The sequence below is a fragment of the Melanotaenia boesemani genome, chromosome 18, assembly GCF_017639745.1.
Source record: "Melanotaenia boesemani isolate fMelBoe1 chromosome 18, fMelBoe1.pri, whole genome shotgun sequence".
In the NCBI taxonomy this organism is placed as follows: Eukaryota; Metazoa; Chordata; class Actinopteri; order Atheriniformes; family Melanotaeniidae; genus Melanotaenia; species Melanotaenia boesemani.
This window is the reverse complement of record NC_055699.1, coordinates 9,119,944-9,141,474: the sequence shown is the minus strand read 5'-3', so window position 1 is coordinate 9,141,474 and position 21,531 is coordinate 9,119,944. Positions and strand designations below refer to the sequence as shown.

At 39.1% G+C, this 21,531-nt stretch overlaps 2 protein-coding genes across 2 annotated transcripts in view; both read left to right on the top strand.

Annotated features, from left to right (window-relative positions):
- The first annotated feature begins 668 nt into the window (after positions 1 to 668).
- Positions 669 to 11,495, top strand: nfx1 (nuclear transcription factor, X-box binding 1). Its single transcript, XM_041968340.1, has 23 exons — positions 669 to 923; positions 1,852 to 2,781; positions 3,253 to 3,414; positions 3,694 to 3,771; positions 3,945 to 4,050; positions 4,610 to 4,681; positions 4,810 to 4,949; positions 5,053 to 5,152; positions 5,232 to 5,449; positions 6,050 to 6,147; positions 6,237 to 6,267; positions 6,366 to 6,448; positions 6,875 to 6,983; positions 7,174 to 7,293; positions 7,374 to 7,453; positions 7,533 to 7,763; positions 8,182 to 8,255; positions 8,338 to 8,439; positions 8,635 to 8,772; positions 8,854 to 8,920; positions 10,816 to 10,961; positions 11,055 to 11,159; positions 11,304 to 11,495. The coding sequence occupies exons 1-23, from the start codon at positions 905 to 907 to the stop codon at positions 11,377 to 11,379; spliced, it is 3,285 nt and encodes a 1,094-aa protein (XP_041824274.1). The 5' UTR covers positions 669 to 904; the 3' UTR covers positions 11,380 to 11,495.
- Positions 11,496 to 14,465: 2,970 nt separating this feature from the next.
- Positions 14,466 to 21,531, top strand: part of LOC121628925 (SWI/SNF-related matrix-associated actin-dependent regulator of chromatin subfamily D member 3) — a 44,258-nt gene continuing 37,192 nt past the window's right edge. Inside the window, exon 1 of the mRNA XM_041968343.1 lies at positions 14,466 to 14,722. Coding sequence (XP_041824277.1) covers positions 14,711 to 14,722 — 12 coding nt within the window. The 5' untranslated portion in view covers positions 14,466 to 14,710. The remainder of the gene's footprint in view (positions 14,723 to 21,531) is intronic.

The window sequence follows — 21,531 nt, the reverse complement described above, 5'->3', positions numbered from 1 at the left end:
TATCTTCTCCTTTGCCGCATTGTATGAAATTTGCACGGTATCTTTAACTTATATAGAGTGTAGCTTGTTTTTAAAAGTTTTAATTTAGTTATTTTATATGATTTTATTATGATTTGCATATTCTTTAAATTACATATTACTATAAGTTTGGTTCTTTTTTTAATTCTTTCATGTGCGTTTTAATGCTTCTTCTGCACCCTGCTGTAATGCTTTTAATGTTTTATGTAAAACACAGAATTGCCTTGTGCATGAAATGTGCTATTCAAATAAACTTGCCCTGCCATTTTACTATATGGTGGAGATGACATTTATTAACTTAGTAACAACAGTGAAATGGTCAAAACTGAGAGAAATGGGATTACATTTACTTATGGCGCTGCATACCCACAAGTGGTCGTGGTGACTCAGACAGATTTACTTCCATAAATCTTAAATTAGATTAATAATAGTCAAAGAAAACTCTACCAAATAGTAAAAAAAAGGCAGGTAAATTACTAAAATAATTACTTGCGAGATTTCTGCTTTTTTAATTATTGGTTGATTGATTTATTGGTTTATTTAAAATTACAAAGGTTCACAAATCAATGAAATCTTTGATAACGTAAATAAATATACGCCTGTGAGCATTTTATTTTAATGATACTTACCGGAAGTTCCGGTTTTGGTTCAGACTAGCTTCATAACATTGCTAGCTGTCAGCTAGCTCGTGTTGGAAGTGGTGTTGAAGGCAGGAGGAAATTATTGTTGATCGTCTCGGAATTCTTATCAATTCGTACAATCAGGACACAGGTGGATAGGTGGACACTGTCACTGAGTGCCTGAGTACACCTGTCATCGCTCCCAAAACAACGTGCTATCGTTAAACTTGCTCTGTAGGAGAAGCAACAACCACAGTTTAAAGTGAATGGCTGAGGGCCCCTCAGGTAAATATTTTGCTGCTTAAATAATTTTACGGACTTAGAAGTTCCCCACATCGCCTCTAAGTTGTGTAATGAAATTATTTATTAAGTTAGCAAGCTAAACATAGTTGCCTATAACCTAGCTTAACGTCCCATATTCTGATGCTAGTTGTGTTAGCCAGCTAACATTAGCCAACTATAAAACCAACTTTTAGCTATCAAGATTATTCATTTATGATAAAGATTGCTAACGTTAGCATAGCATAGAAAGATCAGACTGTAGCTTACGTTGCATCATGTGACAATGAACTTTGAAATCTAACCACACGCCTGACCAATGATTATGTAGCAGGAGCTAAAGTGCTGCTCTCATAAGTTTTTACATGTGATTAAGTGATTATCTAGATGTAACTTGTGTTTATAGGTTTATGTTTTTGAACAATTCAATAATAAAAATATGTTTAGCTTTTGTCAACGTGTTTCTCCCATCTTTCATCAAATGTCACTTTTAATAAAGCAAACCTAAGTATATTTTTAACGTTTGCTGCTTTTAGTCACAAAAAACGTGTAAATATACTGTTTAAGCTTTCAGACATTTTATTAGTGTTGCCATACCTGATGTGACCAAATCACAAGTATTGAATCACCAATAAAATGAATGAGATCATGCAAAACAATACTTGTTTGTATCTACAGTGAAGTGCTGTATATTTACTGTTATTTACTGTTACTGCAGTTATTCATGCCCTCATTTCTACTTAATTGTAATTTATTGTATGTGGGTAAAGGTCTGTGTATTTAGAAACTTCTACATTCTAATTTTTTTAATTATTTCTATAGTCCAGCTCGAACATTGAGCTCCACAAATAAGATGCACCAAAATGCAGTACTGCTGTGCTGTAGTTTTGCTGTTGTTGTGGGATAGTAACTCTGTCCCCTTTACTTTTTGCAGAACCACCTGACCTTGATCCAGATGGGACCTCAAAACAGAAACCACATCAGCACAAATCTAAAAGAGGATGGCCCAGGCAAAACAATGACAGAAACCTGAGTAATAATAGCTATGATACATCTCAACAATATGAAAACTTCCATCAGGGCTTTAAACACTCATTTGATCATTATAATTCAAATTATGCAGAGTATCACCATCCTTTCCCCCAAGGTGAGGATGTTTCAAGAAGGAGAGGCAGAGGTAGAGAAAGGAGGGAAGGGAATAGAGGTTTGAATGGAAGACTTGGAAGTTCAGGCCCCTGGAGGCAGAGACCAACTGGTGACTTTGGCCAGTATGGTGCAAGCAACAGATATTCAAGTGGTTACCAGCCAGGTCCACAACCTTTGGATGGGCCTGATGGACCCAGCTGGCGGAGAGAAAATATGAACAGGGATTTGGAACAGACAGGTGAAGAGCTGGATGCACAGGTTAAAAAATCTAGAAACTTTAATCAGATGGGAGGAGAGCTAAGTGAGAAAAGTGGTCATTTAAAGGAGAGCAACCAACCAGTCGCAGATCACAAGCCACATGGTATTAAAAGAGAAAATCCTTCTTGGGAGACAACAGAAAAAACTCACCAAGGCAAGATGGGTGTTAGATCTCAACATGATCACCAGAGAAAACACACTGATGTGAAGCGACGACAAGGACCAATCAAACCGCTGAAACCTCCATCTCAAAAAGAAATGGGCTCTGAGAGGTGTACGACTAGCCAGGATGACTCTGACCAGGGCAGATCATCTCAGGATCTTGTGTCTAAAGCTGGAAGAGGCTCAGGACTGCCTACACAGTTTCAGGGAAAAGGAGGGAAAAGAACTAACCATCAAAACCACAAGCCGGGCCAGAGGAGCTGGGACAAGATGCCCAAGAGTAAAGAGACGCAGACAGGTGATTGACTGTTTCTGTTATTTTGCCATATTATTATGTTAGTGAATCTTTATTAGATAAAACAAGATGTTTTTATATTTACTTAACTTTTATATTGACTTCAATCAGATTTGTTGGTAAATTTTCAGTCAGCTGAACATGATTATATATTTTCTGCTTTAGATTTTGTTAAAAACAATAAGGTAACTGTAAAAAAAAAAACATCCATCACGCTTTCATAATGCCTAGTCTGTCATCTTTAGATTGTTTGTTTTGTCTGACTACATTTCTAACCCAGCATACTAGTTTACTATCACCTACTGTAGAGAAAAGCAGCAAGTGCTTCCACTTGAGAGGCTAAAACCTAAAGATGTACGTTTCCATAACAAGAAAATGGGAATGTTGAAATAAAAGTGTGGATGTGAAGAGTTAAGCAGCACATACTTATTCTGCAACCAGAATGATTGTCTCTTTGGTCTCTTCTTTCCACAGGGTGTCTGATTGAACAGCTGTCTGAAGAGAAGTATGAGTGCATGGTGTGCTGTGATGTCATTCGGGTCATGGCCCCGGTGTGGGGCTGCCAAAGCTGCTTCCATGTTTTTCACCTGAACTGCATCAAGAAATGGGCTCGATCCCCGGCTTCACAGGCCGACGGTACAGCAGCGAAACACAAATTTACTGTGTGCTACTCGGTGTCTGTTGTACAGTTTCAGCACAATAGACCCTGAAGCAAAACCAGCTATATAATGCCTGGTGTCCATGCTACACAGAGACAGTCTTTTCATAACTTCAGCTGATTCAGCTGTGTGTTTTGTGTGTGTTTTGAATAGACTGCCGCTAAGTGGATTTGTGATCACTTGATATAAACTACAAATATAATGCATTCTTATATATGCTTAGAAAAATCAGATGTTATATTGAACCTGTTTTTAGATTCAGTTGAAGGCTGGCGTTGTCCAGCCTGCCAGAATGTTGCAGTGAAACACCCGACGACCTACACCTGCTTCTGTGGTGAGTGTTTGGTACAGTCATGCACATAAACACAGCTCACACCTTTTATATCCTCATTACTTTTTTTAAATGGTAATCTCTCTGCTGTTGGGTGAGAATTAAATCAAGTTATTTCCTTGTGACTCCTCTCAGTGCTTTTTATGATTCAGGATTGTCGCTCTTTTTATTTCCAGGTAAAGTGACAAACCCTGAGTGGCAGCGCAGTGAGATTCCCCACAGCTGTGGTGATATGTGTGGGAAGAAGAGAAGTGGAGTGGACTGCAAACACCCCTGTAACATGTGAGCTATGACTGTGCAGGAAACCAGGCTGTGGTTTTGTATTACGGTGCTTTAGGAGTGAATGTTAGACTGCTCAAAGAGCATTCAAAAATCCACTGGTGAATTATTTTCAGCTTGTTAGATACAGAAAGGAGGATTATGTTGCCAGTCAAACACCTGGAAAGCTGCTGGTTTACTTTGAAGTAATGATCAACCCATTTAAACCTAAGGGTTTTTTTTCAAAACCTTTTTTTTTTTTTTTTTTTTAATATATTTAATTTTTTTTAAAGAAAATATAGACATTAAAGAGACAATAAGTAGAATTTCAACACTTCTAGGTTGAAGAAATAAAAAAATGGCTATGGTAAGAACTAGAGGTGTAATTTCATCTGGAGCTTAGCATGACGTCACACACCGTCTCTGTGTGTGAATGTGACATGTAGTGTAAAAGTGCTTTGAGTTGTCAACGTGTGGCTAGAAAAGTGCAGTCCATTTAGAGTCCAGAGCCAGATGCCTCCAACACAACACAAGAACTTTGAATTTGGTTTCAGAGACTTAAACTTTCTGTTTTTCTCCTCAGCTTATGTCACCCTGGACCTTGTCCTCAGTGTCCTGCCTTTGTAACAAAATCCTGCATCTGTGGGAGGACAAGGTGCTGATCATGCCATCTGCATCATGCATTTATTGCTGCCACTTTCATACTGTTTGGCCACTTTATCAATCTCCTTTTCCCTTTCCTTTTTTTTAATTTTTTATATTGGTTGAATCATTTCGTTTTAGTCAGCCAATGCGCTGCGGCCAGGCTACGGTGCTCCAATGTGATAAAATGTGTGGTGCTCTACTCAACTGTGCTGAACACACCTGCTTGCAGGTGTGCCACAGTGGGGCATGTCAGCCCTGCCAGTTGGAGGTTCAACAGGGTGAGTCTCACGATGGCCGAAGCACGCTGTAAAAATGTTAAGGATGAGTTAATGTTTATGAGGTATTTAAACTCATCCCTTTGTTTTCTATGTCTGTTTGTAGTTTGCTATTGTGGTGTAACCACTCGTAAAGTTCTGTGTGGCACGGATAAAGAGGGATTTGATGGGTCGGGACATTTCTCCTGTCAAAAAATTTGTGGAAAGTGAGTCATCACACAACAAGAATACACAGACTATTTCATTTAGGCAACACCTTTGGCAACCTGATTTATCTCTGTTCAGGGTGTTGAATTGTGAAGCTCACCAGTGCCAGGAGGTGTGCCATCGCGGGCCGTGCCAACCGTGCCCACGCTCAACGAGCCTGGTGAAGACCTGCCCCTGTAGTCAGACCCCACTGACCAAACTCCTGGAGCTGGGATACTCTGAAAGACAAAGCTGCTCTGATCCCATCCCATCCTGTGGGAAGACGTGCAACAAACCTCTGCCTTGTGGCTCCAGTGGTAAGAACGAAGCACAGATTTTCTCTCCAATTCTTCATGAGATGCTTTGTGTTTTGTGTACTGGCTCTGTCACTGATACTGATTCTTGGAAACTTAATAATGCTAAATTCTCCCAACATTGTATGACTGGTTAGGAATGGGAACTGATTCTAGCCTCAAAGATGTCCGAAAAGGATGTGAAACATGTAATATATCTGAAGCATTTCAGCAGTAAATAAGAGAGTGTTGTCAGGAGGAAGTTTCTAGTTCAAGAGTTTGACTTGGGTAATAGTGACGGTTTGTTTAGTCAATCATGAAGAAAGCCAGGCAATAGGAATTAAAATCAGCAAATGCCATGATATCAGTTTTTATTTGTCCATATTTAAAGACTTCATGATGTTGAAAATTTCTCCAAAAATGCAAAACATCAGCAGCTTCTTTATCATTTGTAACAACCTGTTGGTTTTCTTTCACTTCTTTGGATTTTGTTTATAAAATAACTAATTTTGATGTCTTCCTTTTGGTCCTTTGTATGTGTGCACAAACAGGATGTGAATTATCTTGAACCCACTGGCATCATTCTAAGTTTTTCAAGACATCATGATCATTTGCTGTTTTTAGACACCATCCATTTGTGTGAGAATTTATGCCATGAGGGAAGCTGCGGGCCCTGCTCTCTGACCTCGATGATCAGGTGCAGATGCAGCTCCAACACTAAGGTGGGCAAAAATATTATCATAACATTTACATTTCAGTCTGTTTTTTAAAATACCAAACATTTGGATGTGTTTTTTTGTGTGTTTTTCAGGAGGTTCCATGTGCAGAAATCCAAAAAGAAGGTAAGTTTTCAACACTCTTAGATTAAATTAGCCAAATCTGACATCCCCACTTACCCGACCTGTTGCCTTGTTTAACACCTGTGACTTTTCCCACTCAGATGAGCTTGTGTTCACATGTGAGAAACGTTGCAGCAAGAAACGATCCTGTGGCCGACACAAGTGTGGCGAGCTTTGCTGTGTGGTGAGTATTAATGAAATCTGACTCAATGATGGGTCATTAGTCTATCTATGATATTCAGAGGTAAGCTTAGACTAAATTTAATATCTCTGAAATACATTCCTTAGTTTGATTTTCTCTCAGACATGTAATATACACTCTAACACTTTACTTTGCTGTGGTTGACTGCTCTGACATGCTGCTTGACACTCCAGCCTCATATGGGTGGCTATTTTGTGTAATAGTGATAACTTATAAGATGGTCAGTTGTATATTTCATTTTATCCTCCATCAGCTACACTTTAGCTCTTCCTTTTTAAATAAAATAATGTAGTCCCATCTGGCAGCGACACTGAATTCAAATTTTACCTTAAATCTTATATGGAGGACCATTTATGGTAACATTACTGTTTGTTTTTTTGGGTTTTTTTTTTGTCTCCATCCATCCAGAATATGGAGCACAAATGCCCTCTGATCTGCGGCTACAAGCTCAACTGCGGCCTTCACCGCTGCCAGGAGCCTTGTCACCGTGGAAACTGTCAACCTTGCTGGCAATCCAGTGAGTCCTGCAGCCATTTTATTCATGAGCCAAATCTCTAAGGCACTCCATAGTTGTAGTGTCCTTGAAAAAGATCTAATTTAAGGTTTATGCGTCACCTTTGGTTTCATTTTTATGCCGTTGTGGTATTATGTTTGGCACGGAGTTACTAAGCAGCTTAAATTCAGTGTGTCGCCTCTCTACTTGCCAGGTTTTGACGAGCTGACGTGTCACTGTGGGGTAAGTGTGTTGTACCCACCCATCGCCTGTGGAACCAAACCACCAGAGTGCAAAAACCTGTGTACAAGAAGACATGAGTGCGACCACCAAGGTAGGGTGTGTGATAACCATTCACATTGCTGCCATTCACAGTAACCTTGAATGTGCTTATTTTATTTTCTTCTGATTTAGTGTTTCACAACTGCCACAGTGAAGAAAAGTGTCCACCCTGCACATACCTCACACAGAAATGGTGCATGGGAAAACATGAGGTAATGCCCCAAAGCTCATAAATACACTTTTTTTTTTTTATCCCCACACTGAAATTCTTTCTTTCTTTCTTTGACTCAGCAACGTAGCAACATCCCCTGCCATCTGCAAGACATTTCTTGTGGCTTGACATGTAACAAGATGCTGCCCTGTGAATTGCACCGCTGTAAACGGCTCTGCCACCGTGGAGCGTGCCTGCCAGAAGGCATCTGCCAGCAGTCCTGCACCCTGCTTCGACCAGACTGTGGCCACCCGTGCTCCGCTCCCTGTCATAAAGGCAGCAGCTGCCCACGCACCACCTGCACAGCCAAGGTACAACACACTGCCACAGAAAACATCTGGATGTCCAGTAGCTGAAAAACAGGCTACAAAATTTGTGCAGATGGTCTCTTCATGGATTCAAAGGGAATTAGCTTTGCATATTTTCCCACCATCAAAAGTCCCACCTCATTGATTTCCCTGATGATCAATATTTTCAGTCTTTCATTTCTCCATTTGAGGCCAGCTGGGTGTTCCTTGTGTTCCTTGTTCTGTGGAGGCTGCCAGAAGTTCATGACATCTGTTGTAACACTGTATCTGTAAATGTTTAACTTGAATGAAATAACATGTCAGTAGCAACTCTCCAAACTCAAGTTTAACAGACAATGAGACCTTTCACACCTGCAGCAGTCGCTCATAAGATCACGTTCAAACGTTCAAAAGAAGAAACATGTTTGAATGTCGTTAACAGGTAGCGCTGCAGTGTGACTGTGGTCGAAGAAAAGAAACTGTCGCCTGCACAGAAGCAGCCAGTTCATATCAGAGGTTAGCTCTGCTCTCCGCGTCTTTAGCTTTTTAAATTCTGAGTGTGTTTTGGTTACGATATCCTTCTGTTTTCTCTCTGCAGACATGCAGCCATCGCCATGGCCAGTAAACTCTCCGACATGCAGCTCGGTGACTCCATGGACATCGGCCCGCTCCTCACCAAGAAAGAGCTGAAACAGACAAGGTAGAGAAGAAAAGTAGGGAATGAGTGATTCAGAGTCTGAGCCAAAATAATCAGAATCATGATGTTAATGTTTGCTTAAAGGTTTTAATGCTTCACCATTTCATAATGATTCAAGTCTGGCCATAATACAGGTTCGGCCATTCTCATGATGAATAAGAAGATCATATTATGTAACTAGGCTGTTGTATTTCTCAGGCTTGAATGTGATCAAGAGTGTGCAACTTTGGAGAGAAACAGGCGTTTGGCTGAGGCGTTGCAGATAGACTCGTCTTCTGACCCTTTCAACGTTCGCTCAACCTCTGTGTACAGTGACAGCCTTAAAGAGGATGCCAGGTCTGACTCTTATTCCTCTTTACATCTTCCAAGACGTCCCACAGTTCATTCAGATTAAACTTTAATCTGCTTGTCTTTCAGAAAAGACCTGAAGTTTGTCACAGAAGTTGAAAAGGAGATCAAGAATCTCGTCGAGCTTGTCAGTAAGGTATGATGAATATATTTTTTCCAGCTTTTTGGTCAACACAGTTGGGATGTTGGCTGCCATGTGTGCCGCTCCCTCTAATGGTTGTATTTGGAACTCACTACCCTTGGACTACATTTCATAACCAAGGTTTGAAGTACAGCAGTAACTTCAAAAAATGAAACTATGTCCACAGTATATACCATGTATACACAGTAATCTTGCAGTAAACTCAACCAGCTGAGCCGTACACTCAGTCTGAGTCTTTACAACTGGCATTTATAAGTATTTCTTTCATTTTTGAGGACATTATTCTTGTCTTATTTAGCTTATATAACAGTCTTAACCTCTACTTAAGCTAAAATGTTTCAGATGTTTCATGACTTTTGTATTTGAACTTATTTTAAATGATGGTAAATTGTTTGTCACCGCTAGGAAAACTTGCATCAAATTAGCTTTGAGAAAAAAAAAAGTGTCCATTTTAGTTTATACTGCTCGTTTTCAGCTGTGACTTTAACTTTAGCATCTTCCAATTTTAGATTTATTCTTTTCCCTTTTCTTTCTCTTCCTCATTAAATATATTTACTATATATTCCTCATTACTTAGCATTCTGTTGCATTTCTGAGTAGAGTTGCATTCACATTGTTGCAGCACATTTTATTTTTTTATTCATTTCACCTTATTTGTCCATGTGCTATTTTGAGTTGTTTTAATTTATTTTTGTATTGTTTTGTTTTTCTAAAGTGAAACAACAGATAAAAAAACAACTTTTGCATCTGTACCCACAGCTTACATAGTCTTCAGGGTACTTTTTGACTCAGTTACTGAACATTCAGCTGTATTTGAACTGGAACCAGTTGTGGTTGCTAGACCTCTCTAGTTGCTGTTTCAAAAGGCCACACACACCAAGAATAATAACATCAATGCTAACTCATAGAAGATGGTTGTAACTGTAACTTTGTTCCTATCATTCATGTCCTTTATGGTCTGTAAAGACAAAAGCTCATGTGTTTTATTAATATTTAGTTTACCGTTTCAGGCTACCTTTTTGTAATGTGAGCTATATGAAGGTGTTGGAAACACTCTTTTAAACCCCTTTGGGCTTAATTATTGTTAGTCACTTATTAAGGGTTCCAGTAACATGTAAATAAATAAAAAATAAAGACAGGCTGCTAATCCTTCTGGATTTTCTTTCCCCTTTGGTGCAACATGCAGCAGTAGCAGTGGTGGGGCCTGGATGCATCTGGAGTGCACAGCGTGCACTTGGTGTAATTGTTCACAGAATATTACCCCTCAGCAGCGTTAACGCGCATATCTTTATAGTTGTTGTTGTCCTTGTGTGTGGGTGTGTGTGTATATATATATATATATATTTTATTTATTTATTTATTTTTTTAAGTAATGATGAGTGAGACTGTTGAGGTTTTCTGTGACTTCTGTGATACCCTTAACTCAGTTTATTTAGAGGAATGAATCCCTAATCATGGTTTGTTTTTCTTGGCAGTATGGAAAGGTTCAGTAATTTTCTCAAGTCTTAAATTTGCTCCTGCGTTGGCCTGACTTCTTCTAGTTTCAGTTTTGATCCTTGGTCTGTTTTGTGTGGGTTTTTTTCTGTCCTAAAAAGGATGTCAGTAAATCTTCCTCTGTCTCTGTGGCCTTTTCTAACTCCTCCTTAGCCTAAAAAGTCAACCAGTTTTATTCTCTTTCATCTGTCCTCTCATGCTGTATGGTCAAGTTCACCCGCTGACCATATTGTCAAAAACAGGCCACACGTTCACTATAAGCTCAAAAATGTATAGATAACCTGACATTATACTCATGCATCCACACTTCCATTAAGACCTTCCACATGATTGTGAGACCTATCTGCAGGGATTCCTACTGAAATAAGTTTCCTAATGGACATATATGTGTGTAGGGAAAGCAGCCAAAAAGGAGCCACTGTTTCCCGCCTATGAACAGAGAACATCGAAAGATCATCCACGAGCTGGCCGAGGTCTACGGCGTGGAAAGCATGAGCTACGATAGCGAGCCCAAACGCAACGTGGTCATCACTGCCCACAAGTATTTAACTGTTTCCAGTTATAGAAACACTTGTATCACAAATGAAAGTACTGGTTGTGGGTTTGAGGATGTGTCTGTGTATCTTGTTCACAGAGGGAAGTCGGCCTGCCCAAACTCAACCCTGACTTCACTGATAGAACGAGAGACGACTACAAGGGCCCCTCCTCCCATCGCTCATGTCAAACAGCACAGTAGCAAGTAGGACTTCTTCTGTGGTTCTAGACACGGTTCTCTGTCTTGGTTTTATTAATTTCACAAAGACTTAAGTTGTAAGAAGAGAGTAAATTTATTGTAATCTAGTTATTAAGTATCTTGTTTTTTTCCCCTTTTGATTCGTCTCAGGGCTGCGAGTGGAAGCTCCTGGTCAAAGATGGTTAAAGAGGAGCCTGTGATAGATTATTTTGATGTTCAGGACTGAAGGCTAAAACGAGAAGACACCACAGGATCTGCATAAAGACCTAAGTCTGCTTTTTTCTGTGGTATTCATCAAATTTGTCTGGCTTCATAATAAAATAAAATTGTTTGGAAACATGATAAAAATGTTGTCTTCTGGGTACATCAGCTTTTCATATATGGAAGAGGAATTGTGTCAGATTGAATTTATATTCAAGTTCATTCAGACGCTTGTGTTTACTTTGCTTCCCGTGTATGCAGTTTACTACAAATATAATTATTTATTTATGCGCCGTGATGAATTTTACATATAAATGCAGTCACTACAGACAGCAGCTCTCTTTGATTTAAGGTTCTTTAAAAAGTATGCCGTGCAGTTTTCAGGCATTGGATATCTGTTGTTTCTGCTGGTGCTGAGCCAACTGAGTGGGTGGGTGGGTAGTGGGTGGGCAGGAGGGCTGCACTGAGGAAAGAAAGCTTTGTTTCAAACTCTTCCATGACCCAGATGTAGTGCACTTTATGAAAACTCTTCCTCTGTAACAGAAAAAACAGGAAAGTATTTTTAGGTCAGGTTGGCCTGAATACTCACTTGCTCAAGGACACTTCAGCAGGGATGTTGGATCCCATTTAAGATTCAAGATTTAAAGTGTTTATTGTCATTTGCCCACTAAGGTAAGGAAACAAGTTTCCCTGAACAATGAAAATCTTACTTTGCCGTCCACACTGAATGCCATTGTCCAGCTAAGGCACCATTTTGATGCTCATTCTTCAACCTGCAGAGTTGAGAGTTTAGATGTGGAGTCAGATAAGTGTCACTAACATGCTGACATGAGACACCCCCCCACCCCCGCCTGAAACACTATTCGGACACTCGCAGGTGATCAGGTCTGATTCCCAGCTAGCACAAAGGCTTGTATTCACCTTTCCTGTTAAACAACCAAACACAACCCTCCAGTACATGTAAAATGGATCCCAGGAGACTCAAAAGAAACGTGTTTTGCTTTTAATGGTCACATTATGTGTTTCTTTGCTGGGAATGGCATAAACAACTAACGACACGGTGTTAGAGATGTTAATGATCCCTCAAAGTGACTTCTGGTTTTGTATTATGTAAAATGTTTGATCAAACATTTTAGATCAGAGTCCATGAAGGGGACTAATTAAGAGTCATCCTCAAAGGTTTTGAGGATGTACGACTTCCTTACCCTCATTCTGGTCTGTGCTCTACTCCACAGATTCTAACATTCAAGGCTGGACCTGGTCATGTAACTCCATGTTAATATTGATCCCATTAACCATTTCCTGACTGTGTTAACTTTATATTTCAGTTCGCTACTTCATTGAAAAAGCCAGTGTTGCCCACAGCCAAAATTTTCTGCTGCCTAAATTTTCCTCCTGACTCATAATGTAGTCCTCTCTTTCAAAGATCATCCAAAGTTCAAGGATTACCAGAAAGGCTGAGCAGATGAGTCTCAGTAATACCAGCATCTCACAGCGGGCACTCCAGCAGGGGCTTAACACGACTCCTTCCACGGATACTGACCAAGGAAGACTCGTTTCTCTAAGACAAGAACAAAAAAGCTCACCTGAACAAAGAATATGATGTGGTTTGAGACAGAAATTCAGTTCATTCAATACAGCTGCAGTTTTACAATGACCACTATTTTTAAGTTTAATTAAATACAGGAGAAGCCAGAGAACACCAGCCTAGTAGAAAAATGATAATAAAGCCTTTTTCTTTTTCCCCTCTCCCTCCAATCTTCTTTAAATGAATCAGGCATAATTGTTAAAGTGAAATGAACCAGGATATTTAAAAAAAATATCTACGTCTTTGTTCTGGAGGAGAAAAGACAGTCTTCAAAGAGATGTGTCCTTGCAGAGAAGTAGACTTTCCAACTAAATGATGAACCAAAACCTACAGCTAAACCGGTCCAGAAATGGCCTAAAGAGAAGAAAAGCAACATTTTCATAGGGGTCAGAGTCCAGGCCTTATTTTATTTATTAAAAAATGAAGCCTTCAATCTCAAAAATATGAAAATTGTCACTGAAGAAGCATGGTACTAAAAACATGACATGACAAAACCTTCTTAGCAATTATAACATTCTTCTATAAATATATGATGTGAATATGAATAAAACATAAAGCCTCATGCTCAAAATTTTATTGTTTCTCTTTGAATTTCTCATATTTTGTCTAATTCTTTTTAGTATTTATTTTTTCCGTGGCATGTGTCATTCAGTAATACACAGTGTTGTCACTTGTTAATTTTCAAATAAAACTTTCAAATAACTTGAATTTTTTTCAGTGTGTATTATTTATTTTGGGCTGAACTATTTTTAAAGCTAATGAAGGAAAAGTATGTTTATGTTTTGTAACATTAATGGTTCTACAGTGGTATTAGTATTAGCTTGTTTCTACTGAACTCTGGCATGTAGTTCTACAGTGATGCCCCTTTAAAATAATTATTTTCAAACCACTGCAAGTTCAAGTAATGTTTTTTTACGTATGATGTATGTCACCTACAAGTTTTAATAGGCTGTTAAAATAGCTTTGATAAAGTATGAGAATCTTAGATTAAGTATAATGTTGTTATATGCAGGTCAGAGGTGGACAACAAATTATTTACAGTATTATAAATTTAATACATGTTTAGTCACGTGATCAAAATGGAATTTGTTTTAGTTATTTTGTTTTTTAACAGTCATATTTCCAATTAAATATTTCAGTTTGCCAAAAACAACACACACATGGTCGCTAAAGCGTTAAACTATGTGTTATAATGGCAATAAGAAAAAACTTATAAACCTTTTATCAAGGGTCCTTATTAGAAAATTCTTGTTCAGTTTGGAGCTGCTGCTCTCCTTTGTTGCTGAAGTGAACATTGTCTCTTTGTTCTTTCACTCGCTGTTTTTAAAACATTTGCAGTAGATGGAGGATAACCTGAAGTCAGCACCTCACTCTGCTTTGTTAAAATCTTACATTTGAACAGCCAGCCGCTTCACACCCACCCTCCCCCAAAAAAACGTTCATGAGGATAATTTGATGACACTCCCTGCCACTGGTAATTTTTCATTATATCGACTCTCCAGCAGAGACCGCGCCTGCGCTCCTGCTCTCTTCCGAACAAGCCTTCACCAATCCTGGCTCTGGCTCCATCCCCGGCTCGGCGTCCCACAGGCCAGCGCTAATAAGTCGCTTAGCTGTCCAGTAATGGGGAAGTGATAGGCAGACGCTGCTGTGTGAAAGCCGTAAGGAAGTTGAGTGGAAGCTCCACGCCGCGCCGGACCGGACCGCTCCACAGAGACAGACACATCCTACAGTTGCTGCTGTTGAATAGCCTAAAAAGAGCATAGTGATGGAGAGAAAGGTATGGATGCTTATGCTACCTTGTGATACATTAGCAAATTTGTTTTATTCCACACCACTTTGCCTCGCTGAGTCTCTTCTTCTCGTGTAGCCGCATCCACCATTAAAACTATTCTTTATATATTTTCTGTCCACCCTGTAGGCGCGTTGCCAGCCGGATTAGTGCGCACTGGAGTTTTTTCCTCTCGTCTAGCTGTAATTTATTGTGCGTCTAAGAAAAAAGAAAAAAAAAAAAAAAAAAAAACGGCCGGGATTGATGTCCACTTCGTGCTGAATTTAGGATTATGCCAAGGCGTATGTTTGCATAGTGCACAATGTTGCAGAGACTGTGAACAAAGAGTAAAATGTGAAAATTATAGGGGGGCTGTAGGCTTCTGTAGCTCCCTCTCAGCCTGTCTGCATCATCACACACAACACAGTGTATAGTTGCAGCACCTCACCCCTCCACCTCCCACCCCTCCCCGTTTTGCAGCCGACGCAGACACCAGCGCGGCTGGTTAACCTTGACTGGTGTGGGAAACAGACACTTGAGGAGCAATCGACGGGATGCACCGCACGGCGAATCCCTGTCGAGAGAGCCGACCACCCTCTCACTTCTTTACTCATGCCTCTTATTTGTAAACCACAGCTCGCTCCTCCGCTCTGCTTCGCTTTACTCAGGGTGCACAAAAAAAAAAGATGTCGAGGCAGGGCTGTTGGTGCCCCACAAGTGAGTTTTAGATCTTGCAGGAAAAGTTTCGCTTTCAATGCTGATCTGCTGGCAGACTGTGCTGCACTCAGCAGCAGGCGAGGAATTTGGGGGTATACAGCCGAAGCCAGATCTACTTCTGCTGATTCAAAGGAAACTCACATTTTTATGTTTAAGCTGGAGTCAGCAACTTATCCACATCAGCTCTCACTAAACCTGTTTTCCCGTCATAAGAGATTTCTATACGCCTATAAGGAGGGGAAAAAAATCCCAGTGGTGTAGTTTTGCTTTTTTAAAAAGAAGCTACTCATTCTGATACTGTCTTTAGCCTAAGCTAACTATATTTTATGCTACACATAAAGCTACAACCAAAAAGCCTGTTGGTTTAGCATTCGTTGCTATGCTAGGCCATGATTGCTTGAGTAGCCAACCTTGCTAACCGCAATATCACTGCCATATTAATTGTACAAAGACTGTATTTTGAATTGTCCCCTCATTCAGTCATGCATCTATTATATATTCCCTGCATCGAGGACTCAGAAAGTTCCAGATGCATTTTGGCACAACTTGAATGCCAAATTTTTACAATTATGCTTTCAGCTGGATAAGTGCATGCTAAATCTGAGATGATGGACAGCAGGATTTTGCTACTTTTGATTAAAAACATGCAATTAACATATCTCTCTCCATTTCACAACACTATATTAACTCTTTGAGCCCTATGCCTATTTTAAATTTCTGAAAATTGCATACTCATTGCACAGGTGCAACCATAAGGTCTGTCAAATACTGTTGGAGTGATGTATATCCACTTCATATCCATATCAATGCAATTTTCCTCTGGGATAAATAGAGTTTTTTTTTTTTTAAGTTACCATTATTCTTTAGAGCTGTAGCTTTAAACCTCTTTCAAATCATAGTACAATATGTGAAAATTATCTCTGTAAAGGCCATGTGAAGTATAGGTAAATTCTCTAAAATGGTAATTTTGGAACAGTTTGGCATCATCTGTTCTTAATTGGGGGGACCTCAGGTTTTTAACAACTTAATGATGCAAATCTGTGCAAATGTTTTAAGTTGTCCTGTATTCACCTGTAGAAACACTCGCAGCTATGATAGTCTTAAATATACTAACATTGAAATAATATCACACATGAAAAAAGATCAAATATGTCAAAAGAACTGCTGGGGACTTGACATGTATACTCACCAGTTATTTTAAGGCCAGTTACAGCTGCAAGCACTGGGGTTATCTGCATTACCACATTTTTTTGTGCACTCTACAGTGAAAGAAAAAATTCAGATGAAATTTTAATCAGTAGTAGAAAATGGCTGACTCATAGTGGACTGTATGCTTGAGTTATGGTGAATGTTTGAACAAACCAAATACAATCCAACTCTACCTGCTCTTTGGTTTTTGGCTAAGCTAGGCTGTCTGAATTAAATTCAATGAAAATTACTCTTTAAATCACCCGAGGGAAGTTATAATGTTGTAGTTTTTTTGTTTGTTTGTTTTTTCTCAGAAATAATTAATAATCAATCATATTGTTCTGGAGAGCAATGACTACTGGCAGGAATGACCTCCTGTACTTTTCTGTCTTGTAGCTATCCGAAGAAGCCTCTGACTGAACACACTCTGGTGTGAAGAATTGCCCGTTATGTTCAGCAGCTTTTGTAGCATTGTTCTGTGAACAGTCAGCTCCAGATCAGTTCCCAGAACAGAGCCAGCTCTCTAAATCACTTAAATATGGATGAAAACTGAGTTCAGTGTCCCATTTGCACATCTTTTTCTTTAGCATACCATTTCCAAGTTAAAAAGCACTTCAAGACCTCCTCCTTTTAGATTTCTGCTAACTTTATTGTCTTGATCTGCTCATACAGAATTAAAGAAGTGTAAACACAAGAGAGACCAGGATATATTCTGCAGCTACACCTTCAATAAAACACAATACTGCTATTAAAATGAATAATTATGAAGCTACACCTTGCATCCTGTTAGCCTGTATTAGTGTTACCACCGCAACTATAGAGTGCCCAGCCTGGCTTGTACATACTCTACAAGAACAGACATTTGTTCTCTCCCCCCTATCTTGAAAAATTTACAGGCCTTAAATGTCCAGGCCTTGAATTTAAGGTGTATGCCATTAGTTTGCCTTCAAGCCAAAAGCTTAGCTACCTTATATCCATACCAAACATGGAGATACAGCAATCATATTGCATCTAAACTAAGCGCCTGCTAGTTGTAGCTACACATACAGCGAAATAACAAGTGGTAATTTATTAACCTGTACTGTGGAGCTAGTAGCAATACTCCTGGGTTTGCTGTGAATACAGGAAAATAACTATTCCTTTAAAAACAGGCTCAATAATGATCATTGATATGCTATTTTTTTACATTCTGATGAATTACACATAGGTTTAGTGACTGATGCTTGTGCAACTCTGTCTTTAAAGCTTAAGCTGTTCACTGTGAACCTGTAAATCCATGCCTCTCTACTGTATCTCTTCTCCTTGCTCTTGTTTCATGTGCAGCATTGGTGGGCTATAGGAAACTTGGTGACTCAGCAGCTTGCTGATTTCAAAGAGCGATATCAGGCCGCTTTATTTTCATGCTCAGTGTGAAAATACAGGCTTTTGAATGCAGTTAGTCAACAGAATATGATGCATCACCACAGACATTTTAGAGAACTCCAGGTTGTATGCAGAGTTACCCAAAGATTTGGTCCCTCAGATGTGATTCCATTCAAATTTTCCATACACATTTTGTAGAGCTGCTGGAATGTCCTGTCTATCTTTTAGAAGGAGATTTGACTCTACATTTGAGTATTTGGCCCTTCTCAGGCTTCTCTCTATAAAAATGTCGGACTAAAAGAGCTGTTTCAAACTGCAGTCTTCCCTAACCTAGATGCTGGCACAGATATTCCCCTCAGTATAAAGAAAGGAGAACAGTCCTATTAGCATGCAATGTGCCATCACAGCTTCTGAGGTCTGATAGAGGATCAGAGGATCAGCTCCTTTTACAGTCTGCTGAACGCTTGACCTGGCTTTTTAAGGAAAGACACACACACACACAGAAACACACCAGTCACTTTGTTCAGTCATGTTTGAAATTCAATTTGGGAGACTCATCAGGGTCACTCAGTGTTTCATTCAGCACATGGTTTCACCTCCATGGTTTCTCATAAGTTCGTGTAACTTGCATTTCACACTGTGCTTCCGCCAGCGGCGAGACTGATTAGACAGACTGGAAATTGAACACATTTTAGCTTTGTTTCCTAAATAGTTGGGCACCCAATTAAATGTTCCCTGGCTTTGTGTTTTGTGTTATTTTCAGGGATAAATAGACAATGGAGCACTTCCTTTTTTGGCCAGCGAGGAATGTGTCGCCTCAATGCAAGTTTGTTGCTGCAGAAACACAGTAAAACTCAGATAAAATGCTTTTTACATCTTTATAAAAATAATTTACAGATTTGTTAAATAATCTACAGACTAATCAGTAATTTAACTCTAACATGCATCTTTATCTGCTCTGATTTGAACAGTTTACCTTGAGTTTCAATTGTCACTTTCATAATATCTGTTAAATTGCAGTTCTGCAATGCAGCGTTACACATAAACATGAGCTGTCTGCAGCCCCGACTGTGAAGATTAATTTTATACAACATACAAGTTGTAAACAGCATTTGCTCATAGCTCTGTAAACCTACCCTGTCATTTTTATGGTAAGATTATGGATATTTATCATTTTAAATGGAGCGCTTCCTAACCTAATTTTAGATGCCAGCCTGCTGCCTACAGCACCAACAGATTAAAGCAGTGTTTTTAATCACATTAATGTCACCTACAGCCTCACTGTGTCTTACCTGTGTTTTCTTTTTGGTTGTATGTAACTTGTTTTGCTCCCATTTATTATGTAGATAATGACATTTGTGTTTTGAGACAAACAGTCTGGGTCCTAATGGTCCCATAGTCTAAAAAGCAGCTGGGTGACCCATTTAAAAAGATACTATTCAATACTGTGCTGTGCTCTGTCGTAGAGTTTGGTGGAGCCAAACATTTTAAACTGGCTCCAATATATGTGTGCATATTAATGACAGTGGATTTAATTATTTATCAGTGGTGCAGAAACCACAAAAAAAGGTTTTAGAAATAAGTGAAGAAACATGTTGTGTTGGTTTTACCTAAAATAGAAATATTCGTGTGGAATTTTAAATGGCAGTCTGCATTTAATGGCTACTTACTCAATAATTAAGCCTGCTTGTTATTTGGTCATTAATGCATTAATCTTCAGTTTTGTCCTCAGAAGCAAAAGAGAGCAGTGAAAATACCAGCTATCGGTGTATCCCAAGAAAATATAATATCTCATAATAGCATCAATTTATTATGTTGAAAAACTAAAACTAGGTTATGTTCAGCATGCGTATTTAAAAAGTGATTAAACTAATCAAATTAGCAACTCAGTGATAAATAAAATCCTTGAGCTGTAAAGAATAAGTGCGTTTTTAGTGCAGATAGTTCAGATGAGGTCTAAAATGCCATTTTAGTCCTCCAGTTGGGGTGAATATTTAAAGTTTTTTTTTGCAATATAATTATTTCTTCCATGGGTATCATCTTAAATTATCCTGTTTTAAATATAAAGCAGCACCTGTAATACTCACAGTAAGATAAAAACTCATTATCTGACAGTTTTTGTCCAAATCCTGGACCTATGTGTGGTTCACCAAAGACGCCACAAATTTTTTTTTATACCTCACATCTGAGTTACAGTAACATAATACGAATGTTTCAGTTGCTGTTTCACTTACTCTTTTATGGTTACTGCTAAAACATTTGTTAATGTGAACATACAGCAGTTTATTTCTATTGTGTGTATTTTGTGTTTCACTTCATTTAAAGCCACAGAGGCTTAGACTGATTTTTCTTAAAATAAATACCCATCAGTCAGCACAGACTCAGAAGGTCACTTGCTATGAGATGGTTTCAGAATTCCTTTATATCCATCCGAGCAACCAAATAAATAATAGAACATTTTATCCTTTTTTTTCCTCTTTTTGTTTTGTTTCTTCCAACCCAAAGAGGTTAGCTGCATTTGAACACATTCTTCCAGAGCTAGAAGAAGGTAAACAAAAAGCTAATTCATGTTATCACTTATGTCAACATTTCTGTTTGTTAGTTTAAAATATTTCACATTTTCTTTGGGAGTTTGGGATATCTTTAGAGCTGCAAAGACTTTTACAAGACAAGAAGTACCTCTTATCCTACATTTAGGCCCTTACAAATACAGAGGCTTCAGACATTTAGTTATACACAAAACATTTTTAAAGAAATTGGCATGGGCAGACATAGAAGCTCTCTATATTACTGTTTTCGTCACAATTTCCATCTTGTCTTCTATCTCGGCCTTGCTCATAACAACCCTGCCCTCGTTCTGTCGTCTCTGTGTCCAATCCAGCTTGGCCAGAGTGGTGCTGAAAGATCAGGGCTAATACTAAACCTTGATGCAGAGTTGAAAAAGAAAGGGGAGAAGGAAACGAGGTGAAGGGAGACTGTGTGGAACCAGAAGGATTTAGCACTGAAGTAATTATTCAGAGCATCCTGCCAGATTTATTTTTCATTCTGTGGGATTTTATTCATAGTTGTTTTTTTTCCCTTTTTTTGTATATTTTAGTCCAATCTAATCCTGATGACCTCACATCAGGAGCCGACTAACACAAACCATTTTCTCTCTAAAACTTCCTTTCAGTTTCATAGATTTAACTGAGTCGTTCATGTCTCATTTCACCAGCTGCTGCTCCACTTCTCAAGTTGCTAAAGTCGGCATTGCTTTCACTTGATTGGCTGCAGGCTTTCAACGCAGAGCAGATTATCTCGTTGCCTTGGCTACAGCAAACAGGAAATGCCCCAAGGCAGGTAATGCTTTAGGCTTGTTCCAGTGTGCTATTTGTCGCTCGCGGGGAAAACTTGGCTCTTTATTGTTACCTCATCTTTCCATCTGCTCCTACAATGGCGCCTCTTTATAGAGCGACAGGAACAGCCAAGGAGCTGAGCTATAAACGTTGTCTGGATAAAGGTGCTTTGTCCAGAACAGCCCCTAAAATCCAAGGTCCACCCCAAAGCCTTAT